This window comes from Ischnura elegans, chromosome X, assembly GCF_921293095.1.
Source record: "Ischnura elegans chromosome X, ioIscEleg1.1, whole genome shotgun sequence".
NCBI lineage: Eukaryota > Metazoa > Arthropoda > Insecta > Odonata > Coenagrionidae > Ischnura > Ischnura elegans.
The window spans coordinates 48,889,236-48,916,018 of record NC_060259.1 but is presented as its reverse complement, the minus strand read 5'-3'; the positions used below and the strand labels follow the sequence as shown (position 1 = coordinate 48,916,018).

General features: G+C 36.0%; 1 protein-coding gene across 2 annotated transcripts in view; it reads left to right on the top strand.

Annotated features, from left to right (window-relative positions):
* Positions 1 to 21,573, top strand: part of LOC124171419 (Down syndrome cell adhesion molecule-like protein Dscam2) — a 578,614-nt gene extending 557,041 nt beyond the window's left edge. The window contains exons 25-28 of one of the 2 annotated variants that reach the window (XM_046550593.1): positions 9,062 to 9,265; positions 11,464 to 11,631; positions 12,395 to 12,534; positions 20,947 to 21,573. In XM_046550593.1, coding sequence (XP_046406549.1) covers positions 9,062 to 9,265; positions 11,464 to 11,631; positions 12,395 to 12,534; positions 20,947 to 21,342 — 908 coding nt within the window. In that variant the 3' untranslated portion in view covers positions 21,343 to 21,573. Of the gene's footprint in view, positions 1 to 9,061; positions 9,266 to 11,463; positions 11,632 to 12,394; positions 12,535 to 13,652; positions 13,906 to 20,946 lie in introns of those variants that run through there. The other variant, XM_046550594.1, reaches the window with a different exon arrangement.
* Positions 21,574 to 26,783: the final 5,210 nt, after the last annotated feature.

Sequence of the window (26,783 nt, the reverse complement as noted above, 5' to 3'; positions counted from 1 at the left end):
CTAAGCCGTCAAAAATATTGTTTCGTTATAGTTCTTTCATTAGCGCTAGTAGTTTTTACTGAACTAGCTGGGAAGATACTTCAGGTTATAATTTAATAACAAAGTTGACCACTCGGCCCCACATAAAGCAAAGCCCACGAGTTTATGTAGTAAAACAGCTGAATTGCTTTTAATGCTTTTAATGAAGATTATATTCCGAGTTTATTTTTGACGGATGGAGTTTTATTTTGATGATTATAACACCATAAAAATCATTTTATCACTGCAGCCTTCAAAACGTAAAAACCGCGAAAATGTATGTTTAATTACGTCTATAATATTCATGTAATCATGCGGCTAAAATGATGTACACTATTCATCATTTATTGATAATCCATTAAGACCTAATGCACGGTAACCTTATTCAAAGGGTAACAGTGATATGATGGATGTGTAAAATAGAATGAATGTTATAATGGGAATATAAAAGTAGCAACATAGATTTTTTGTAATGTATTGAAGTAAGTAATAAAAAGTTCTTAATTTCTTCCATATCATGGCATTCATTCAAAATTTCAATGGATAATGTCATGGTTAAAGGAAAGTGAGTCTCTTACGCTTACTTGAAATACTCTAGTCAATTAGGATTACGCAAAAAGCCGAAAAGGCATCCATGCCGATATTTTTTTAAAGTATCTAAGCTGGATATTTACACTTTCCATAAGTTAAAAAGCTCAGGTAATTTAAAAATAAAAAACACTGCGGTTAGCTCTCTATAACTCCCTGAGATAAAAATTTCCCGTGGCTACTTACGGGGCTTTGTCAAAGGTCAGATTTAATGACGTGATCCCATTTAGCTTTTTGGCGGCTTCTAATTTAATATCCTCTTTTTATTCCGCATTTATTATGTGAGGAAATTCAAGCAAGTGCATAATGCACAATTATATTTAATATACAGTGCATACATAGTTGGTTAAATAGCTTGAAATATCATATCTGTGACTCCTATGGACTGGATGATTATTTATCCTGCAATCCCTACTGTCAAAATTAAGGGGAATAAAATATACTAATGAATGTGATAGCCTCCTTTACAATGATCAGGCAAAATATTGCTTTCTGGAAGCAGTAATTACCTCATGACTTATAGTACTATGATCTTTAGTCCTCGATGTTTCTCTGAAAATTTACTGACGGACTTGGAAATGGAGGAATTATTGATGACAATAGGGTAAAAATCTTATTATCTCATCACAAATGGAACCTACGTATCCTAAATTACGCCTTTACATAAGCGGGTCACTCTCTTTGAATGACTTCTAATGCACAGTATTACATACTCCCACGTTGGGATCATAATTGTGGTGATAATATTCTTCGGTGCCAATGCTCAGTATTTGCTAGGATACCTTTGCTGCATTACTACTTTTTTACAGTAGTCTCCATGATTTTAAAGGGCTAACTTATTTTAATGGATAATCTTATTTTCCCTCAGAATTCTCTCCAGCTGGGAACATTTAGCATGATCAATCAATAACCAGCTATTGGGTGGGATCTTAATCAACCTCTCGATTTCACACAATGAACTCTTTTGCTACTCTCTTCCATCCTTCTCATGAAAACCTTTTCTTTGTTCGACATAAATCAGTTCCCTGAGGAAGTCCTTTCGCAAGATCCCATCAGAGTTCTGAAGCATTAGTGAACTTTTGCAAAGTTTGATATTGAATTTAAGTTCTTCCTTTTAGACTCCTTATGCTAAGGTCGCCCATCGTTCAGGTTAGATGAGACCTTGCCATTGTGCCACCATCTCTCACCATCATGGTAAATATTGATCAAAGTTCTCATGATTTCGAAGTATTATGAACTCGCAAAAGATTTAAAGCATCGTTTCAACGTTGTCTTCTCAGCTTTCGAGTCCATATTAGAGTGATTGTTGTCTCCAGTTATTCATCGTTGATTGATTGAACCTCGGACCTACGTTTCACGTAGATTATATCCTGAATACTATACTAGGCCTTGAAAAATGGCGATGAAAATGTTCCATTCACGTAAGAAGTACTTGGGTTCGATTCCCGACTATTTTAGCATTTTTTTAGAGCAAGGTTCTTTCCTGTTTGCTATATTTGTGATGGTTATCTCAAATATTTCTTTATATCGAATGGAAGGTTTAAATTTGGGCCTTTACGCGCCATTAGCACTAGAGGAACCATGGTTATATGGCTACCTAGTAGGACCACTACCCATCATTTTCAAGGATAGTAATTAATTTGAATATTTCTTCAAGTCAAAATTAATTTATTTACTTTCATTAAATTTAACCTTTTCCTTTATTTATTAATAAAACTGAGTATTTTTACAAATAATTTTACAATAAAAATTTTCAAATTAACAGACGTCACGTCGCTTCTGCTTCCTCTGCCATGGCCTACCACACGCCACTCCGTATGGCAGATATGCTGCTTATTACTATTCAAGTTGCAATACGGAATGTAAAAATGCATAAATGTGCTAACTAAAACATCAAATTGACCTGACGAGGTACAGTGCATTGATTTACTGGATAAAACAGGCGTTACCTTCACTAATAAAATAGAAACGCTTAACTTATGTAATTTTGACAGGTGCTGGTCTTTTTAGGTAAACATGTGGTACAAATCCATTTCTATGATAAATTTTTAAACTATATTGTAGCAGAGAACATATCATAAAATATTAATATACGTGATAAAAAATGAAGACGACATAAAAAAATTCTTGGCAATTAAGTGAGTAGTGGTTACCGATCAAAATGGCAGGTGTGGTCCTTCTACTATTAATTTTAATGAGCTAATGTCCACGACAGGTTCTTCTCCACTCTTCCGTCCCCGCCTTCCTCTTACGGGCCAATAATCCCTACTAAACTTCATTCCATATGCCATTTTGGTGGCATCATAATGTAACATTGTCTTTTGAAACAACATTCATTATGTTAGGTTAAACCACCAGATAATGCAAACTATTCAATATATATAAAAGGGGATGTGTTTTTGTCTGTCCGCAATGCGTTTCTATATGGCTGCATGGATTGTTAGTCTGTACATATGTGCACCTCATGCTTCCGAATCCCGTATTGCTACTCTGGGTTTCGTCCGACGTGTCCCGTCATCGTTTTCTCCTTACCAAGCCCTGCCAGTGCGCTCAGCGCCCCCTAACACCTATTCCCCTCCCTCGGCTTACTCTCCTACCTTCCGACAAAATCCCCATTTACTCAGCCATGTTTTTATGTCTCTGTGAGCACTGTGTGCGGGTCCAATACTGCCTTCGAAGGCCGATTCGGTGACTTCCAGTTCCAATACTGCCTTTTCTCCCAACTTCACCGTTCACAGGTAAATGGTCCACGAATAACCTTGATCTCATTTTAATCGTGCATTCCGTAAAATCATGTGTCTTCTAAAGCTCATTCACATTTTCCCATTGAGAGGTCAATATGACTATGAATTCCAAGTTCTAAGTTTCCCTTTTTCTGGATGCTATCCTCGTCTATATTTATTCCTGGAAGTAGTAATTAGCTGATGACTTCCATTAGACTGGTCTTTTGTCTCCGATATTTCTTAAGAAATTTACTGACTTGCCGGGCGGAGCCATTGATGAAATTAGGGGTAAAAATCTTATTATTTCATTACAAATGGAACCTCCGTATCCTAAACTACACCTTTACATGAGCGGGTCACACTCTTTGAATTACTTCTAATACACAGTATTACATATGTACTCCCACGTTGGAATCAACATTGTGGTGATAACATTTTTCGCTGCTAATTCCCGGTATTTGCCGAAATAATAATTTTTTACTCCCGTAATTTCCTTAAAAAGGGCAATTAAAAGTTAAGAGGGAAAAATCATCAAGAAATATCTAGGATTTAAAAAAAAATCCTTGAGCGTTTTTTATTCTTTTCCTTAGCCTTCACAGACACCCTTGAGATATCTCTCATCTTTTCCCCTCACCATCCCAAATCCTTGCTTGCCCCTTTTTTCTTCTAGTACGCATGCGTAATACAACTTTGCACAAGGTTATGACGCCCAAGCATTTTTACTAGTAAAGTTTTAATATACCTACTCTGGAGTAAAACATTGCTTTCAACAATATTCCCCTGGGCCGGGAATCATTATTCACTTTTGCGGACCACTTCGCTATGATGAGCCGAGGCGCATCCCTTCTCCACCCAAAACAAAACGTTCAGAAAAATTACTCAGATCACCATAGATTGATTTCAAATCAATCATTTATATCTTCTGAGTAATAAATCAATAGCGGTAAATGTCTGGCGATCATTGCGGGACTAAATTTTTTTTATTCAGTTGCTAATAAGGATACTACGTGCCAATTTAAAGTTTATATCAATCTTAATTCCACGGTCATGTATGTGTGCTAGGTAACCAAAACCTCGAGATTATTTTTTTTATTTTCGTAGCTTGCCTAAGATGATCAAATAAAGTTTAAGAGATAAATTTTCATGAAACACTCGGGCTAAAAAGTCTACTTGCGTTTTTTGTTCTTTTCCTAAGCCTTCACAGGAACCCTTCAGAAACTCGTAAATTAGTTTTTAAAAATGATTAATACACGTATTTATCTTATTTTTCTTTTTTCATACACAAGTGAGCATTTTAGACGGATTGCTCCCATACGTTTTGTCCCGTTACGGTTCCTTCATGACCATCCTACGCTTGATATCTCTTTGAAAGCGCGGCTTTGACAGCATATATAGCATGGCTTCCACTCTGCATCAAAGGACATGGAAATTCAATACCGCTCCGGGGCATTTCATTAAAAGAATTTGTGCGAAGTTATCAAAGGTATCAGATATGCTCATTCATGCGTAAAAGACCTTTATTTTTACGCACACCCACAGGAATCACCAGACTCTCAATGGAGCAAAGGTGTTTGCTCCAATTTGATTGCTTGCACGAGATAATTTCGCTCCACGATTTCCTTCACCAGCCAAAATTCAACCGGACAAAATACTCGCTTTGAGTATGAATTTTAGACATAGTTGTCTGTTATCTTGAATGCTAAAGAGACACTAGGTCGGAGTCCCTTTTCATGCTTCGAGAGTTGATTGAAGGCTTTAGTTATTCCTTCGCGGCAGGTCAACGACGACCTGTGTGGTACCCTCAAGCGGTAAATTGAACCCAAAAAGGAATCCATCGGAATCAAAGAGTTAAATCTCACCCTAATGTATGTGCCGTTTTTCTCACAAAGACGAGATTTGACTGAGGGATCGGCTAAATTTAGTTCTATTAATACTTTCCTCTATTTCCTACGTTTTCTATGGCTCGAGGGGTTTTTGTAGAGTTTTCCCTATTTAGAGTACTTACCCCACCTTCCAGTTTATTCATCTTCTCTATATAACCATACCCTCACATTTTCTTTTGGTGTTACGGATGATTATTTAAAAGTAAAATCAAAGTTTTCAAAGTAATGGTGAACTCTTTATGAAAGATCTTCTAGGAAGAGGCATATGGAGCACGATGAATTTAAATGTGATCTGGAGGAGCTGGTTTTATGAAGTTGAAGATAGAAAGCAGAACTGGGCAGTTATCAGTCGAAACAAGACTATAGCACTGTATTTTCCCTATTCCTCTTAGTGACGGCATAGCAGCGGTCATTTTAATGCTAGATATTTTCTATCATTTCAGCAGAGTATTTGAATAAATCATCCGTTTACTCAATTAGCAAGAATATCGTTTTCCCATCTTTTTTCGAAGTAACTCATCAAATTAGTGACCAATTTAATCCATGAGACTCATCACTAAATTTGAAATTGCCTGCCATATTAAAGGCATTCCAATAAAACACAATGAACGAATCTCAAATTTCGATCATTGCTTTCAAATCTAGCTCAGTGCGTTTATTGCATTTTAAGTTTTTACTACATGCTCATAAGACCAAAAATACGTGCAGATGATAGCATCTGGAGTTTTTGTTAATATTAAATATATTTAATAGAATTTTCTTTACAATAAATTATTTTTTATTTATAGAACGTATTTAATCGGGGTAGGTTTCATTTTTTTAGTAAAAAAATGCTATGAAAGCACTTATGAAAGTAGTGTTGAGTAAATACTATTTACGTGAATGCAATGGAATATGCTGAAAACATTTTTACTGAAATAAAAATATAAGTAGCTTTGATTTTATGAAAACAGTCAAAAGAACGAATGCCGTTCTTTTACACACGTAATAAATTTCATTAACGAAGCTTCTGAAATGGATATTTTTAGATCCAAGCGCTCGACAGAAAGTATAAACTTGTCAAGTGAGTCCATATATAAAAATTCCTAACATTAAATTACCTCTCTATGGAGGACTAATGACTCCCAATCTCTCATGTGGAATTAATTTCCTGTGATAAGTACCTTATGTTTTAACCCTTTGGCTGTGGGAGTTATTGGCTTTAATTACCAGCCTGTGCGGGGGAGAAGCAAGATATTTTTCCCTTCCACCCTGGCCGAGTGTCTCACAGGGAGTTAACCGGAGATCCGCGGACACCCTTCCTTCTTTCTTACCAAGGGATGGGCCTACATTTGAGCAGTTGTAGTGGGCATTTTAACAGTGTGAAGCGGGTAGAAAACAATACAAATTGGGTGGTACGACGGGAAATCCCAGGATGTATCCCCTGCCGTGTGGGTTGGCTCAGGAGGGTTAACCTCCTTTGCGCTCCTTACGGTAGGGAAAATGCTCAAGTGTAAGATATTCCGGTAGCAATAAAAATTTTGGGAACTCCTGCAGGTAGTCGAGCAATGGTCAAGCATTTCAAAACGTTTTCCCACAGTCGGAGTACAGAGCTCTTACCGAAGATTCATGCCAACAGATTCCTAGAGTTATCCTGGTAGTGATGTGCGTATTAGCCATGTGCATATCAGCTTTTGATACCCCCTGAGGATGTTGTGACACCACTAGAGATCTCCGTGGTGTGCAAAATCCAAAATGTCTTACAAAACTCCCTGGATAATAAAGTAGCGAGAGCTAAAACCTCATTTTTTGTTAGATATTCATTAGAAAATTAGTGATAGGGGCTGAATTCATTGTTGGGGGTGCTATCAAGGACTCTTGATACCCAAGAAAAATATTCCTCATCATGCCTATGATTATGCCCGATGTGCCTCTAATTATTGTTAGCCCCTGACGTAAGTGTTCATCTATTCTTGATTGATGTCATAGTGATTTACTAGGGATAGTTGGAAATTGTATTTGGTTCAGACTTTATTTGCTGGTTGTATGGTGTTCGAATCGATGTAATTTTTGCATACCATAAGTGCATTTTCCGTCCTTTACTTTGTTCTCAGGTAGGTAGACCTTCCATTCATTCACTTTGAATACCATACTACCACCATGCAGAAGCTACGAGTTATTGCTATTATTTATTTATTTACACATTCATATCTAACATAAATAAATAGTGTTGGAGCTTCTACAACGAATTCCAAGGTGCCGCTCGCACTGCGTGACTCAATGGAGTCTTTTTTTCTCTCGGAGAAGGGGAAGGTGTAGAGTGGAGGGAGAGAGATGAGGAGGGGAAGTTGGGGAAGGTGTTGGAGAGAGGGAAAATTAGGGGAGTGAAAGAGCTCGGCGACAGATGGGACATTTATACCGTAAACCAAGAATAATTCAGGAGATTTCGAGAACCAACACATTATATTTAGTGGTATTCCCTCAACGTATACAGAAAGTACCAAGAAGTCGCTGCACCTCGTTAAGGGGCGTCCATTAGTTACATGAGGCGTTTATTGAGGGGGAAGGGGTCAAGACGATACTCATCTAATCTCACCTTGGCAATCTTGGCAATTATCACGTAATTTTTTCCGCAAGAAAGTGTAAAATTTGATTCTAGACTATAATATTATAAATCTTAAATAGGTACTTGTATTAATTACTGTTGAATAAAAATAATTTTAATTTTTTTAATAAATCATACACATATGAAGCGTATACTAACAAATACTATACAATCATAATCATATGAAGCGTATACTAACGTATTTGCACTGAAAAAACGCATTTTGAACAATCTCACGTGAGATTGGAGGGAGGGGTCGAGCCAAATCTCATGATATCTCACTAAAGGGGGAGGGGGGGACCTCACTTAATTAATGGGCGCTCCCTTGTTTAAGACTATTGTGCCACCCTACTCAATTTGTAGCGACGTACATAATGGCTGACTGACAAGCACATTGCCTAACACCGCTATCTAGCGCTGACATCGAGTTAACTCCCTTTATGTAGGCAACTATATGTTCTTATATGCGTAGATAGCGTATAACTGTAAGGATACAAGTTCGTGGAAGCACTTGGTTGCTACATTGGAAAAAAATATGCCACTGTCGTACCTCTTTTGCAGTTCATGTACGATTATATGCTGGCCAATAGATGGTGTAAATTATAAATTATGAAAAAATTGCTTACAAATAAGTTCACTCCTGTTTTGGGTTGCAAAAGTCGCAAAAGTTGCAAAAGTTGCAAAGGAAAAACAGTCAAAATGATGGACTCAACAGTTACTCTCCAGGAATCACATGGTAAAGAAGATGCTGGAATTGTAGATTTGTTTGCCGTAGTAGGGAGTCTAACATTTTCCCATTTTAATTGTGACTTTGGACTTTTTTTAACGAAATTTAGGCAAGTTCTGTTGCTCAGCCCAAATTCTTTTTAATGGATATGAATAATCTTGTTGAGTGAAGGTATCAACTTTTTTCTGTAAATAGGTTGATACATTATAATATTCCATGGAATAAATGTATTTTTTAACATTGCTGTTATTTCAATACCTCATCCTTGTGACTTTGGACTTTTTTTAACGAAATTTAGGCAAGTTCTTTTGCTCAGCCCAAATTCTTTTTAATGGATATGAATAATCTTGTTGGGTGAAGGTATCAGCTTTTTTCTGTAAATAGGTTGATACATTATTATATTCCATGGAATAAATGTATTTTTTAACATTGCTGTTATTTCAATACCTCATCAATTGAATAATGATAAATTTCCTTTGGCAAGTTCTTTACCACTGCTTTCTAAATTGCTAAAGCCTTGTTTTTGCATTTCATTCAGGTTCCAGCACTCCATTGGACCTCAGTCTAGAAACTCGAAAGGAACTGGAGAAGAAATTGGCCGAGAAAGCTATCGTCGAGGAGAAAAAGCCAGAGCCCGTTCAGCCACCATTTTATGCTGATCTCCGTGTCAGTGTTCCTACTGGTGTGAGCCTGCTGGCTGTAGCATTGACGCTGACCACTGTCTTCATTTGCCTAAAAAAGAGTAAGGATGCTGAGATCTTACATCTTCAGAGAAAATTAATAATACTTACCTTTTCCGCAGTTCCTCTACAATATCATGTGTTATCATTATAACACTTGGATAGGCAGAAATATTACCAAAAACATCATTTATATCCAGAGGGTCTCAGAGAAAAAACTCGGAACGTGAACATGCAACATCATGCATATATACTATCCAGAAGACTTTTCCTCCTATTTTTAGATTTCAGAGGGCAACTTTTTTCCTCAATGTTCATTGAATAGTCATTATTAGATTGCATTGCTATCCAATAGGGATGTGCGAGTACTCGAAAATTCGAGTCGAGTCGAGTCGAGTAGTTGGTACTCGACTCGAGTGATTCGAGTAGTATTACGAATGTCTAGTCGAGTAGTTTCGATTACGGAGCTGACAAAACCGGTAAGTTCATAAATCTGCCGACAGCAGGGGCTATAATGAAACTCATGTAATAATATCGTTTCTAAAGCCAATAAGTAGTTATAATGCCTTGACCTGGGACTTTCAGCTTGCTGAATACGTAGAAGTCAACCAGTATAGAATTCGAAGTAGGCGCTGAATAACTATTCGACAGCCGCGGTGGCCTACCATCTTCCGAATCGGCGGCGTACTCCGCGTTATCGGAGTGGACCGATGCGTCTCTCATAGCTACTTTCTTATGCGATACCTTTATGCCCTACCCTACTTTCTTTAATCAAACGCCGAGAGAATACGTAAAATTTTTTGACGTCTCAATAAAAAAAATGCAAATTTAACGTCTAAGCGGACAATGCCGGTGGCATTGTAAAAGGTGCCATCTTTTAGCCTCTTTAGTACCTAATATTTATGACCGATGCTAATTTTCGCTTATTCCTTTGTTGCGTTCAGTTTCCTTCATGAACTTACAAAACTAGAGTTGCCAAGGTTGTTCAAACGAAGTGAGAAATAAAGAATTGTTTTATTGTCCAACAAATCTGAAGCTGAGTTCTATAGTTTGTTCGCTTTGTCCACTTTCATTGCCTTAAAGTGTAATTTTTAATAATAATTCCTAAGGTTCCCAAATCGTTAAATTTGGCGAGAAAGTCCAGCCTTACAAATGTGTAGCAAAATTCCATTTTCTACAGGAAGTAGTGCTGTTACATGGTACATTAAAACCTGCAGCCTGAGCATGTAATAGGTTTTTCAGTAGGAGAATTTGAAAGAATCAAATTTTACATTATTCATTTACCTATATAAACTTTATTAAGATTATGCAAATTCCTTTACTCAGGGCTCTTCCCAGAAGTTTGGATATAAATATTAATTAAATTGACTACATTGTTATAATGGAACTTTTTAAGATATATTAATTTTATTTCATCTCCAATTATGATGCAATAACAATCAACGTCCCTCATTATCTTTTCCATTGACATCAAGCTAAGCATTGAGAAAAGAAATTAACAAGGGTAAGAATATGTTGAGATGTGCATTGTTGTATTGCCTGGCCCATGACTTTCTCTACTCAACTCGACTCGACTTGATACTCACGAGTAGTTTTCAACTCGACTCGATACTCGATTCGAGGTCAAAAAGTACTACTCGCACATCCCTACTATCGAACAATTCTTACGATAATGATTCCCATGGGTTTGTCTGTAGTTGGTACCATTAAAGCCATGGCATCTATGCTTGGTCATCAAAGAGGCCACATGTAGTCTGAAAAACCAAGCAAATTCTCCAAAAAGCTCAAGAAAAAGGAAAAGGCTGTAGCTTCTAAATCATAAGTATGAAACTCTCATGCACTCAAAAAACTTTATATTCTCAAAGACTCTTACTATGTAATTATCCTCATGTGACACTAAATTTATAAGGGAAGGAGCATTCTTTAGCACTCTTAGAACCCATGCAAAAATTTCCTAAGCATTTCCATAGTTTTTCCTCCATTGAAGCTGTTTTGACTCATGAAATCTAAGTATTTATAACTATTGGTGATGGCCCAAGGTTATACTCTTTTTATTTGTACTTAGTAACTTATTGCCATGATAGAACATTACACATAGTCCTACTCTGCCTATCATAATTACCACCTGTAATTTCATTAATCATTACCGTAGAGTGTAAATATTTTTCAGGAATGATACCTCACTCTCTCATCATATTCTTGGTCATAAAACATTCCTGCCAATACTGATTTTAAAAATGAGTGTTGTCCACAATTTCAGAATCGACCAATCCACCTGCACCTGAAGAACCCAATCCAGCTCCTTCCACTGATGTCAAGGTTCAGTACTACAGTGCTTTGGCAAGGGACCAACAGGGAATGGAAATTCCCAGACCACCAGGCTCTCCTCCACATGGACCTGTGTCATGCAGTCAGGGGCATATCCCAGGTTTGTTATCTCAAATTTTCACTTTTCTACAAAGTTCTTATGCAAAATTGTATGAGTAGCTATAGGTATTTGTTGCCCTAACTTGATTTGACATTCCAAAAAAATGACCTTGATGACTAAATATTTGCTGTTATTTAAAAATTGCAAGTTTGTGAGAATAAGTTTTAATGTAGGTACACCTCCTTTTTATACACTGCCCGCTGTTAGTGTTTTATGATTAAAATGAAGCTATTTATTTTTTCCGATATTTATAAGTGTTGCATTCAGGGTAGCAAGGATGGGGTCGTATTCTTATTATCACAGAAGAAATAGTATGACACCAAAGCAGGCTTTTGGGTCACTATTTCATGAGGATATACCCAACTGTCATCATGAAAGTATAAAGGCAGTAGTGGGTGGGAAAGGAGTGGAGGGCACATAATTAGGAGGAGGGGATGCGGTGCGGCCACTTTTCAAGGACATTTTGACCACAAACAAATGATTGTATAATTCAAATTCATATGGTTGTTACTCTGATGCACACATGTGCAAATTTTTAATGTGTTATTTTGACGATAGATTTACATATGTCATCATTCTCAATAGAAGCTACATAAATGGAGGATGTAATGACCTTGAATGGTGTCCTTGGGTTACATGGAAGGCTGCATATGCAATAAGTTTGAAGCACTTTAATTACAAAATTCTTGATATATTCCTTCATTTTTTCAGGAATTTAATATCAGTGCCACATATTAATAGTACTTTATCCTTATCTCTTCAGAGTATGGGGAAGATATATACCCATATGCCACTTTCCAAGTTCAGAAGACAAATGAGCAGCAACCCGCCCCTCGTGGATTTCAAACATTTGTCTATCAGGACTCACGAATGGTGGCTGGAGAAGCAATGGCTGCTAGAGAGGTATGTAGAGATATTGTCACTACTTATTGCCATGCATTGACCTGTACACATTTGATAAACATTTTATGTTTGGCTTGCTATGCTCATTATGGTGTGGAGCTAAGCATTATTACATATTTCGTTTAAAAAAATACTTGAACGTAAAACAGATAGATTTGATAAGTGGCTGTGTGTCTATGCTTGGCTAAGCGTAATTCAAATTTTTTTCATACTATCTAGCCTTGAATTCATTTTTGATAAGTTCCCGCCATGATGAGGTCAATAATATTTATGAAAATTTCTCTGATGTTTCCTGGATTTGGGGTAGTAGCTAGGCTTACATTTTCCAAATATTGTAACACCTTGTTCTTCAAATTGTGCTCTCAGAGTATCTTTGTCACATGAGAGCAAAATTATGTAGAGCGTATGAGTATCTTTGTCACATGAGAGCAAAGTTAAGGATGCGCATTATTATTGCACATGGATTCCATGCACATTTATACTCCAATAGATGAAGCTATTACCTCTACAGATGCCATATTTTCACGATTTTTAATGTAATATCACCAAAAGGTGAATAATATAATATGAGTAGGACATAGTTGAAGGAAGGGAATATTCCCCAGTTTTAAATATTGGCTCCTCTAGATAGAGCTCTGTGGTAAACAAAATAAAAGCAAACATTGAAGCTCATTGCTACTTATTTGTGTTTGATGTTATGGCTTATGGTTTGTGCTTTTGTCTGCAATACTTCTTAAGCCACGTAGATTATGCTGTGTGCAGTGTGTCTATGTTAACCCCTGAATAAGTTTCAATGATTTACAATATTCCTATAGAAAGAATTTTGGCATGAAGGAACACCTGCTTATTTTCCTTAGTGATTCCTTTTGACCTTGTTGTATTATACACTGAACAATTAGCTTCCATTTATCTTGTGCCTTCAAATATGTTCTTTGCTGTTTCATTACTGATAATTAATAAATTGTGTGTTTTGTTAGGAGATGCACTAGAATGCTAAAGCGCCAAATTCAGTGTGTGCACGATTGCTTGTCTTCGGAGGTCATTTAATATAAACAGTGTTCCCTTACCAGCTAGTGATATGTAGTGAGGTAATTTTTTCAATGGGAATTTTTTGGCAGGTCCATGGGAAGAGCATGAGCGAAGGTGTAATGCATTATCTCATCTAAGCTTATTGCGCTAGAAAGGAATAACAAGTTATCCAAAGGATGAGTTTTAATGTCATATTCTACTACATGTTGTTACCTACTCAACCTTCAAGAGGAGGTTTTTGCTTATCAGGCCTTCTTGAACCAGAGACTATTTCTGTGGAGATTTTAGGTCTCAGGACCTAATGCCATGATAAGCAATTTTATCAATAAAAAGTGTTTACTGCTGAAGAGCATTGTTTTTTTGAAATATAATTGTGCAAGGCCTTTCCTCTAACCTACTCACCAGTAACCTATGTAACCTTTAATGCCTTTTTATCCAATTGCTGGATTGAAAACTGTCGTGGAAGGTTTAAGGAATGAATGAACATTTTTCACATGGAGTTTAAATACAACTTGTGCATGAAATTGTGTATTGATGGGGATAAGAGGCTAATGTACCTCTTGAATCTCTTGTTCCTAAACATTCTCCCATGATTATAGATTTTAATAATTTATAGAAAGATGCTACCAGGTCAAATCATTCGTTATCACTTACCATGCATAAATAATATTCCCCTAATGAAAAAATTAGCCATTATGGAGAAAGATCTCACTGAGAATAACAGGATATTGTTTTTACTTTTTTCTGCTTCTTTCCTTTTATGTTGATCAAAGATCTAGATCAAAGTCAGTACAACTCTTTTTTCTTGCTGTCTAATTGATATTAATTTGAACACGCTGAGAATTCAAATTTATCAAGGAAATTATTTTTCTCCAAAACTGGCAGCAAAGGGCATAATGTTTTGCTTGCTTACCATCAATGTTGATTCATTTTTTCTTCTTTAAAAAAGCACTGCCAATGCATACAAAAGGCTGATATATTTTCCAATGATAAAAGCAATAATATTCTTGCATTTCTAATTAATTTGGTATAATATTCACTGTGAAAAATAAGTTGGCCCTTTTGAAACTTTGAAAAATGAATTTACAAAAAAATATTCCATGTGTACTTGAACGTTATGCTAATTATTGACACCTTGGTTTAATTTTTTACCATTAGTTCTATTCCAAGGGACAGAAAAACATATCATTTTAGAGTAGTTTTAGTGATAAGGTTTCACATGCAAAATTATTATAGCTTCTGTTCATGGACAATATGTTTTGGTAAGGTTTCATAAACTTTAACTGGAATTTTATTTGATCAAGTTGGTATTGGGTTCCTTACATTGACCAAACTAAGAATCAGGGGTGGATTCAGCATCAAATTTAGAGGTGAGGGGTCATGACCTTGCCCAAGAGAGTTTGGAATACCCCCTGGGAGAGAAAGGTGTTTTTACAGTAGGGAATTTTGCCCTCTAAGATAAATATAACTCAACCTTACCTCACGTTTGAGACTCATAGCCATGCATTTGCACATATACTCTCTTTATGTCTTTTCAAGGATACAAAAGCTACTAAGCTAACAAATATTACATATTTTTTATAATATTTGGAGGGATGGAGTCATGACCTTGGCGACTCTTCCAAAATCCATCCTGCTGAGAGTTTGAGGTTTAATCGTGATTTTTTCAATTCAATTATGAATATTTTGGTTCACGATTGAATTTATGCTCTAAAAGTCCCTGTTTTTCAATTTAAATTCAAACAGAAAAGTCAAGATCGTTTCATTATTGTGGAATAGCAGCCCCCATACTTCAACTCAGGCAGCATGTGGTGGCAAGATTTAGCGATATTGGCTATGGTGTTTTTGCCATCATGTTCATATATTAATAAATGTTCAAATATATAAGATATCATGAATATCTTCCAGTTTTAGTGGAAAGGAAAGCAAAAAGAATTATTTGCTTCCCAACTCTTTTTATTGTATCTCTTACGTGAATGTAGCTCATAACTTTAACCTGAAATCATAGCAAATTTATAACCACTTTGGGGTAGAGGTACTAAAGATCCATCAAGAAACAAATTATTTATTTTTATGTCATACCAAATATATGAAATGAACAAAATCTACTTATGAATGACGTCAAATTCTCAATTATCAGCCACATGAGCCCTGTGAAAAAATGAGATACATTTTTAAAACACATCTGTCCTTGCGATATTCATCTCAAAGGTACATGGCTCAATAATCTTGAACACAAATGACCCTTGGGCTCTCTATAAATAAAATAGTTTTAAAATATATTGCCCATTACTCTCCCTAGTCATTTTTTCCAATTTCCCTTCATTTGTAAAAGAAAATTATGTTCTGCTAGCTGATAGATTTCAAAATCGTTATTAAAAATGGAAAATTGAATGTATCTTAAGTCTATAAGCCCAGCAAACGTTATTTTTTGTTGAGGCATTGTTAAAACTTTTTTGGGTCATGTTTGTGACAAATAACCATTGACTTTGAGGCTATAGCCTAAGAATTATTTGAAGAGTTCAGTTATATAGAGAACAAATGGGTGGTGTTTGTGAATAATGATTGTTTTCATGCCATAGAATAAGTAATAATTTAAATTCATTCCCATTTTTTGAAATGTATCATTGATGATTAAATTATACAAAGGACCATACTTTTCTCCAAGTAAATTAATGGAAATGCATCCAATGGTCAAATCAATTGATTGTTTTTAGACTGCAAAAATATGGCAAAAAGAGTCAGGCTTAGGTTTTAGCATGTATATTGTCATATGGTTATTTTTTGTGTGTGCATACTGATATCATTGAGTTTTTGTAATTTTAGGTACTTGCCCAATCTAAAGAATGAATGACCCTTTCTTTAGGTGGCCCGTAAATTACCTGTATTTTATTTGTAAGATTTGTTTTTTGTCACACATCCCTGAAATTAAAATCTGGCATACCAGCCTTCACCCAACAAAGTTCAGTCCTGTAGCATGCTGTAGCTCTATTATAGCTTGAATGAGTTAGAGTGAAGAGCACAGTGATAATGATATTGCATGGGAGCACAAGTGTAAGAGTCATTGTTTGATCCATAGAGTACTGTACACCTACTCTATGCTTGGAGACTCAACTTCACACTTATTGGCATTTGAAATAAACAGAACATCGTGCACCATATTAGCCTGTATAATGTCTTTAACTGTACTAAATCATTTTATTAAGGATATGTGACTGATGACTTTGGTTTCTTAGCAGTATACCTTATGTTGGGTGTGATTGTGTTATCCAGGCAAGAGCTCCTAGCTGTGACAAATATGCACTAATAGATTAATATGGAACGGAATTGCTAATATTTAACATATCCATATGTGCCTCAAACTGATAAGTAATAGGGCAATATTCAGAAAAAAATAGTTGTTTTATGTCCCTCATCATTGGTAAAGTAGGTATCCTGTCATTATTGTAATGATGGATAATCTCCTAAATTTGCACATCCTAAGTGTTGCAATTACGACACTTCAACCTGTATCTTACCTATTTTTGGCTTCAAATGTATTGCCACAACTTGGTGGCACTGTTCCTGTGATACCTCACCAAATTTTTTATCATAGTTGTTAATTGTTGACCTATAGATTCGTTATTTTAAATCTGCACAATAGCCAGTTCTCATCTAAAAGATTATGAACTGGGGATATTATTGTTCACCCTAATTTGTGACCTTCAGCTAATTTTGTTAGACTGCTATGCTATTTAAATGAAAAAATTATCAATATTTGGTTAATATTTAATATATAATGCTGCATTGAATATGCAGTGCATATTAGCAAAAGAGAGGAAGGGTTCCTAGTCTGCTTTATAGGCCCATTACTTTTCAAAGAATTATGGATTGAAGCATAAAGAGGGGTATCTTAGATAAATTGAAAAATCGATAGGTAGTTCATATTTCTACATTGTTCACAGCTACCTCTAGGCTCTGAAGTTTTGTGGCAGTAAGGTACTTATCAACATTAATTCACAACAGTTAGAGGCTAAAATATTAAATTTGGTTAGATTTCTCTGTTAAGTTGCATCTACAAGCTACATGCCATTTTAATTTGCTAAATGTAAATGATTATGTTGGTGCGACTACTGCAATGAATTTTCTCTTCATTCTCTTATCCCTGAAAACTACATGAGATCAGAATGAACTTTTCTGAGAGAATAGCTTTAATGCTTATTTGCTTCAATGCTTCATCTGTATGCTTGGCTTTTAGTATAAGGACATTATGTTAAGAGCTGTACACAAATTGATGTTGGAAAATTTTCAGCTTTATATATTTCAATGCTACAATTTTGGTTGCCTAATATGTGTAATTCTATTTCATGAAAAAATTGCAATGAAAATTGTGGATACTTTTACAATCCTGTTGCCTGACTTGTACTTGTAACAAGGGATGGCAGTGTGTGTGAATAATTTTTACAGATTATCTTGTTTGGCTATTGACAACAGTAACTGATTTTGCAGTATGTTGTTTAATAGAGCCCTGAGATATATATGATTCATAATTCCATCGAAGTTTATGTCAGACTTTGTAGAATGATCTTTTGCTTTGCCATTGGCATTCTGAATCAGGCTTTGGGCTCATACAGTCATCACCTCAGCACCAATGATTTTCATTACATGAAAGCATCAACTTTCAAGTATATTCCTCAGTAATGGGCACACAAAATAGAGCACATTACATAAGCCATAAAAAATATGCAAAAGCTAAACGTAGTTGATCAATTTAAATATGCATATGATCCAATTCCATACCATCAGTTTATTTAGGAAATGGTGTTAATGAGAATCACTGACAGTGACCTGAGTATTGTGAAATAAATATTTATACAGTTGATTGAAACTCAGTATGATACATATCCTGCTCCATCATATAATGCTCTCTCTTAACTTATCAAAGTGAAAATGCAAGTTACAATTGGTATCCATAAATTTGTTAGTATTAGGTATAAATCCCTGTCCAGTGATTCCTACCTAAAGTCGCTGAAATATTTCCCATATTACAAGCATTAGAGTGCTTCCACTATTTTCTGTTTGTTGCTTTTCAATGTATAGTAGAGCACCGTATATAGAGGGAAGTGCTAACAGGTCTTTTCCAAGAAATTAATCACTCACATTGAATAAGCTCCTTCAATAATGTGTGCAAAGAGAAGTAGTGGAGGCAGTAGTAGGTGTGAAATTAGAGGTGAATCTTTTTTCTAGACTCACTTTTTAATGAAAATACTTGCAATATTTGTGTATCTGTTAGAGTTTTTAGTGAATTCTTTCTTACATTTGCAAGTAATCTGAGGGCAAAAGAATTGGAAACTTTCGAATGATTTTTTTTCCTGAGTCGCATGCTGGGATCGATCCATGAATAGGTGTAATTTTTCTGTGTTTTAATAATACTACATTATGGTAAGCATATATCTCTTCAAATATATCAGGATTCGACTTCTTAGGATTCCTGAGTTGAGGGTTATCAACTTCAAGAAAAAGTAGTTTAGGGGCTCAAAAAATTTCATTAGTTGCCTTCTCTTTACACAGTAGCTACAAGAAGGTACTCGATTAGAGACAAACCTGCCCTAATTCCAAGCAAATATTGGCACAAGAGACTGAATTAGACAGATTCACCAAAATACAGCATTGGCAAATTGCTTATTGACCTTCCTTTAGCTGAAAACAATTATATGGTATGAATTGTTTGAAAAATCCTTTTATAATGGTAAAATGTAGCAACTGCATAGCCTTGAACAGAGCGGAATAGTCACAAATGTGAAGTTAGGGAAGCATATGAAAAGAAGAATAGGTGAAATTCCAGTGAATGACAGAAAAATACAATGAGGGGAGCTTATTGAAGGCCACTACACCCAGTTTAGTTTATCTTTTGCCAGTTTGCTGAGCTGGTGTGGCCAAATCAAGTTAGGGTGAGTAGGGAGATAGTTTCTCGGAATGTGACTTTCTCTTTGCCAATCAGAAGGCAGCGGACATTGCTTAGAGCTACTGAAATTCAGTAACTCTAAAGGTGCATTTACACTGTGTAACATGTAATATAAAATAATTTACATGTAATATGTTTTACGAAAAAGTTACAAATCTGTGTAACATTTTACGTGTTACATATTGTAATAAAACAAAATAATATCGTGTTATAAAACAAGTTTTTGGTCTCCCGCTTCGTGTGGAAAACCAAAAACTTGGTTGTAACCCGATAACGATATTTTGTTTTACAACACAACGTTACCTGAAACATGTTACACGGTTTTGTAATTTTTTCCTAAAACATGTTATATGTAACTTGTTTTATATAGCATGTTACCCAGTGTAAACGCACCCTAAGACCTCCATTTTGTTGACATTATGAGTCTGTTAGCAGTGTTGTCAAACCTGATGGCTGAAAATTTCCTGGGCCTCTTTGGGGGGATGATCCCCTATTCCCTCCAAATGAGTAGATGTATGTATTGTCTCTGCGCCAGGCCTAAAATACATGTTGCTGCCTATGATTCACACATTTCTTATGCAAACAATGGCAGCTATATACATTTTCCTATGTTAAGAATGTCAGGCTTTCTCTCCTGGTACTCCCCTCCCCGATCAATGAAACACACTTACAGTGTCCAGGCCCTAAGGAAAGGTACTTGATTAAGCCACACTCACTCAGCTGCAAAGATAAATTGAAGCTAGAGTAGATGGGTGGGTGGATCATTAACACTCTACTGAAATCCAGAAAACATGAGTATTTTCCTACAATTTGAGCAATTTTATGGATCAAGTGCTGCATCTTTCATCTATTATTGGGTAATTGAAAACATCTTAAACTCTTTTATAGCCCACAAGTGGCCAAATCTTTTTATTTTTTTAACCTTAATTCTGTAGAATGGATTACTTAAATAAAAGTTCTATCTTCTCCTTTGGTGGGAGTCTCTAAAACTTAAAATAAATATCACATCATCGACCCTCATTTAAAAGTGATCCACCTTAGTGACCAAAGTCCAAGGTATGGATTTAATTCTATCTGCATGTGGCAATCAAGAGTTATGCAGATTCAAATATAAATGTAATTTCTCTATTGTTCCCCTTCAATATATACACACTTGCCCACACTGTCAACTACTCAAATCAAGCACTTGTGGCTTCAATCTAATATTGCACATAGTGATATGGTAGAAAAATTGTCAATCAGCCCTGATCAACTAAAATTGTAGAAAATCTAGTGCCTGAGTATGTTTTTTTTTTTGAAGTACTGAAAATGTAAACTTTTTCAATAATCTCTGAGTATTAATCATAAGTGGTTTAAGGTTATCAGAGGCATGCTGAATAACCAGAAAAACAAAGTATTAAGAATTAGTAATGAACAGTGGAAATGCCCTGACTACTCAGGGAGTCTGCGCAATGGCCCCACAGGTGGAGACCAATCAACGTGTTTCCCATGGCCGGAGTCGATCCCTTGGAAAAGTGGGCCCCAACAAGGGCCTTCGTTCAGACAGTGAAGAGTATGACTCCCTGGGATCAGATTCTGATACGGAACATGCTGCCTCAAGTCGCACAGAGTCTTCAAACCAGTTGGAGGATAACCTTCGTGATAAGAATTCCAGTTTCCACTCGTATCTTCATGGGAACAATAGGCACAGTGAGTATGATGCTGCTCGCCATGCCTTCCTCTTCCGTCAGCCCCGTGCTTCACCTCCACCTGCAGTCATCGCTGGCGCTTCTCCTGCCAGGGGCTACAGCAGGGTGCCCAGAGTAGCTGAACATCCAGTTGGAATTACCTTTTAATCCCTCGACCCTCACCAATGTATATGCCATGTTACATGCTTTGATGTAGATCCGCTTGTGTTTTTTTGTGGATTTCATTATCACTTAAAGCCATCTTGCTTCTAAAGTATAGTATTTAACACAATTTGGCAACAACGCAGGTCATCTGTTGAATGTGTTCGAGTCCAGTTCAACCATGGAGCCATCACCTTTCCAGGAGAGGAGATTGAAAACAAATCACATCAAACTAAAGTGAGTTGCTATTTTGTACTAAAGACTGAATGACAATAAGGGACATAGAAAGAAATAGATATCAGGAGTCAATTCTCTCCTAATTGGGAAATCTCTTACTCTTGTTGGGCTTATTGCTTGGAAAGTTCCATTCATTCTAAAGTTAATGAGCAGTTGAAAAAAATTGATTTTTTTATTCATGTTTATTTCCTTTCTCGGTTATAAGCCCTTGAAAACCAAGCATTTAAATTAAACTATACATTGAATACCTTCTAACTTACTTTAGAGAAATATGCTCTTGTTTCTTCATGCTGAAGTATAGCCACATTTACGGAGGCATTGTAGTGCTATGAATCGGAAATATCAAAATAGTATTTAGGATTTGAATGCCCAGGGGATAAGATGAAGTACTATACATTTCAGTTTTATAGTTAAATTCATCTTTTTTTTATTCATCACACATAAAAATTCTATTGTTTCAATTTCTGAATTCTTTCTTTTCTTTTTTAATTTTTTTTAAAAGATTCCAAGGAACTTCATAATCATCCCAAGTTTTAAGTGAAAAATTATAACATCATGCCTCACCTATTCTCAAAAGTTATCCCTGTCTGTGAACACTATCGGTCACAGAAATTTGGAACTATGTGCTGGTGATATGTCCTCGATTAGAAATGCTTTAAAATTTTAAAATAACTTTTTCTCTTAAAGACATGCATTAACAAATGGGATTCCAAATTCTATCATCTGTCTCCTATAGAAATAATTCCACAAGGAAAAGGCAGCCATTTGTTCATAGCAGAGCAAGGGCCAGTGGCACCCATGAAACCGCATTCACTTTCCCAAGTAGCATGTGCCACGGCCTTGGTGAAGCAAGAATAAGTAAAGCTGAGTGCGATTTTCATCAGCAATATTGGGATCTTCAGACACAGTTTGTTCCTGAGAAGAGGTTTCGAATAGATCATCCATCTTAGTAAGTTGACATTAGAGCAGGTGTAGTTAGACATGTTCTCAAATATTTTTAGACATAATGACCATAATGGGCCTTCTCTGGAGAAGTAATAAATCAATTTTCAGGTACTTTTTTGCTCTGCCTTATCAGTTGCTACATTGCATTTCAGTTGTACTTTAAATGTTTTGTTAAAAAGGTAATTATAGAAAATATGAAAGGCCAATTTTAGTTGGGATAATAACTCTATTTGTTTGCTGTTAAATGAAGCCAAGAGTTATAACTTTTGAGTGGGAGAGAGTATATTTTTCATTTAAAATTCATCTCTCTGTACTTCACTAACCAAAACTTTGTCATAAAAAAACTTTCTTTTTTATTCATTTACAATGAAGGTGTCACCACATCCTTAGTATGTCTGACCACAGTTAATGCAGCATGGCTGATAACAGCAATATGTGAGCAATCACATTAAAGTGAATTGTTGCTTTTATTTTTATCCTCCTGGTAATGTGAAGGTTCATCTTGAATGTGGGTCTCAACAATCCAGTATAAAGCAAACATACTAACAGGTTATCTGCACCTGAAAATTTCACTGTTAAAAGACCTGAATCAATTTCCTGATCTTGATAAAGATACCACCATCAGGAATGAAGGCTCATAATGTTCCTGTATTTGAGAGTAAATTGTCTTCCAGAACACTTTCCCAAATCATAAGAAAAACAAGCTTCACTAAGCCAAGTTTCTCTCAACAAACGTCTTTTCTTAAGCCTTCATATCATACCTTTAGGTAGTTTTTCAACCAAAAAATTAACCATGACCATTTCTATAAAAAATGAGAAAACCACAAAAAAAGGATCATAATAGGCCTGAAATAGGTGAATTAAGGTCATTGTATATGATCAGTCTTTGACTAATGACAAATCCCAGTGGTATTTGGAAAGAAGCAAGTAGGAATATTCAGTTCTCCACTCATGTTCTCTGAAAGTGTTAAGAATGAAATAACACAAAATCAGGGTATTAAATGTTTGAAAATTTGGGGCCAGGATTTGGATTTGACATTGGTGTATACACAAATCCAGGTTGTCATGTCTGACTATATATATATTTTATGAGCATATTTGGGAATATAACTGTGCATTATATGTTGATGTGGTATTATAAAACTAATCCAGTCCTATAAATACTCATTAATGTTAAAAGGCATTCTTGTGCTGCACAATTAAATGCCAAATTTAAGTGTGAAAAAAGAGATTTCCTCACTGTAGTGAACAGGGTTGCCACCCCTGGATTGGTGTCACTGTGCTAATGCTCTCATCAGCAGATGTGTTGTGGGTAGTCTCTATAAGGGAAACAAGGGAAGAATTTGGGGGGGAATGAACCCAAAAACCCCTGGCTGTGTGCCTGCCAAGGGACAAAGGTGCAAATAATTTTGAAAATTGGACATTGTCCATGAAAAAGTGAGCCACAACCTCTGATTTCTTATAGGGGGGCTAGAACCCCAAATCGTGCTTGAAAGGGGGCATTGACCCCCACCCTTCCCCATCATTGCACCTATGGCTTGTATTAATGGTACAAATTACATCCCAGGGATTCACTATAACTGCCAACATGGTGAAGCAGGTGGTTTAGATTAATATATCTAGCCTCTGCTATCAGGGTTTTTATCTGCCAGTTGGCATTTATTGCCATTATTGAAACAGTCTCCATCATCTGAGTCCATTGGCATTTCAATTCATGTAAATGTGAGTTTTGAAGTTTAATCACTCCCAAAACGTTTATCTTTGGCATTACATTTGCCCAAATATTATGCATTCTGCATCAGGGGTGCAGCTAGGAACTAAGGCTAGGGGGGGTTTCAGGCGCAACTAATACTGGGGGGCTTGGGGGATTGCATACCCGCCAGGGTAAGCAGGAGGTGCGGAGGCCCTCCGCCGGAAAAAATTAAGATAAACGGTTCAAAAAGGTGATTTTTACGGCCTTCTGAGGGATATTTTATTAATCCTCAAACTATTCTATAAATAATATTAATCCAATTAAGTAAAATAGATTTTATTTAAAAATTTCTATGACCTCTGGGGGGGTTTTATCCCCCAAAACCCCTTCCCTCGCCACTGTTCTGCATAATAGTTTGGTCAGCATATAACTTCTCCATTTACCCAGTGAGAAATGGGTGGTGGAATCCACGTGGAACCCACGTGGAATCCACGTTGAGTGGTGGATATTTGGTGGTGGTGGATATTGAGTGGTTGGACCCACGTGGAATCCACGTTGATTTCAAGTGGATTTGTGGTGATTAGCATTAAATGTTAAACAGAATTTCTAATTTGTGGAACTTAACTCTCTGGTGACATTGCGTCATTTATCATCCTGAAACCACGCTAGTTATGTGAAAATGTATCGCACATTCTATTTTTATATAATTCGTGGAAAGGCAGCCATGAGAGCACATGAAAAATCGTAGACACATATATAGAAGGTTTAGATATAGAGTGGTTGAGGTTTTAATGGTTTTAGGACAGCACCTACTGCTGTTTTAATTTTTCCACCAAATTTCCACGTGGGTTCCAAGTTGATTCCACGACCAAAAACACGTGGTATCCACGTTACATCTCCACGTGGGTTCCACGTGGATTCCATCACCCATTTCTCACTGGGTAGACACTTCGCTACTCATGGGCTTGTTGGTAGTAGGAGGAATATTTTCTTCAGATATTTTCTCCTGTGCCACTTGTAGTGGTCTTTTGCACACCCTCCACTGCATCTAATGTCAATAGTGTATGATGGAAATTCTTCTTCCCAGCTCCTGGTACATAATTCAGGGCCATGTTATTTTCTTGATTTTCCTGAATGAAAATGGTAGATGATGCTAAAATTTAGAAGCTCGTTCCTAAGAATCATTGTTTTATTTTTGGCTAGAATGTGGCAAATCAGTGGCCTGTCTTACATTCATTGAAAATTACTTATAATATGTCTTGGCTCAGCCTTCTTATTGTTAGAATTTGGTGGCAGTGAATTATAATGACATCAGAGTTTTGGCTGAGAGATATTATATTTTCAATGCCAAAATTTGTTTTTAACCTGTAAAAAAAGGTGTGGTGAAAGATATCGGCAGATATGAATGAGCCCTATTACACTTGAGTAACCATTTGTTGGGCATGTACACTAGAGGTTAAATTAATAATTTGCATCAAATCCAGTGAATTATAGGTTAACCCTTTTGCAGATGGTGGCATCATGTGTATAAAATTTTGGGTACAATCTTGTGTGGTGGCAACCCTGCTACAGATTGAATTTCTGTTATATACATGTATAAATTAAATCTCAGATGTGTTGCTGTGGTGATTTATGTATGTTCAGGTATATATTTGTGACCTCTATAGAAGTTGCTGTCCATTTTCAAATCTAAAATGTTATAATTTCAGAGTCAGCATTTAATCTATGGTATCTATGGATGAAAATTTAACTCATACTTAGATACCTTTTACTGCAATTTTTTGGGAAAACTCTGATTGTATCACACAGGAACTAATTGGAACAGAATCAGCTTATAAAATTGTAATAATGTAGTAAGAACCATTACATCGCTGGGTCCAAATAGTTTTAAAGATTTCTTGCTGAAATCAACTAAGAATTATGATACATGCTAAAAAAGTTAAGCTCACCTAATACTAATTTATTTGTCCTGTATGATGATGCATATACATTCAACACCACAGAAATAAAGATTCTCTACTAAGTAATATTTACCACCTTGTTCTGGCTGTATCTGGTTCAGGTATAGCTTGATTCAACTAGAATTTTAAACAATGGATGACTACTAAATTGAAATATATGGTCATAAAATTTAAATTATAAATTATTGGCTAAAATTTAGAAATATTTACATGAATGTGATGCAACTGTGATTCACCCAAGGTACCTAAGTGATAATAGGTGTGCCTTCGTATGACTATGGTTCTTGACCATTTGGAAAAGTATATTTAATTTCTCTGAAATGCTAATTATATAATTAATGATTAAAACTTCTTCTTCAAAGGAAATTAGGCTTATCAGTGGAAAAAGTTATAGGAAGCATTGCTTGGAAATTTATAGGGATATCCTGCAAAATGTCCTCCTTCTTCAATATGACCTAAAAGTTTATTCTGATACCGGTTATATTTTTAACGCTCAATCATGAATAGAAACGTATGAGGCTAGACTCAAACTATTGTAGAGAAAGGTCCTCCATTCTACAGTCAAACAATGTCTGAGGTGAATTCTTTGCATGAGGTTAATAGCAAATTTG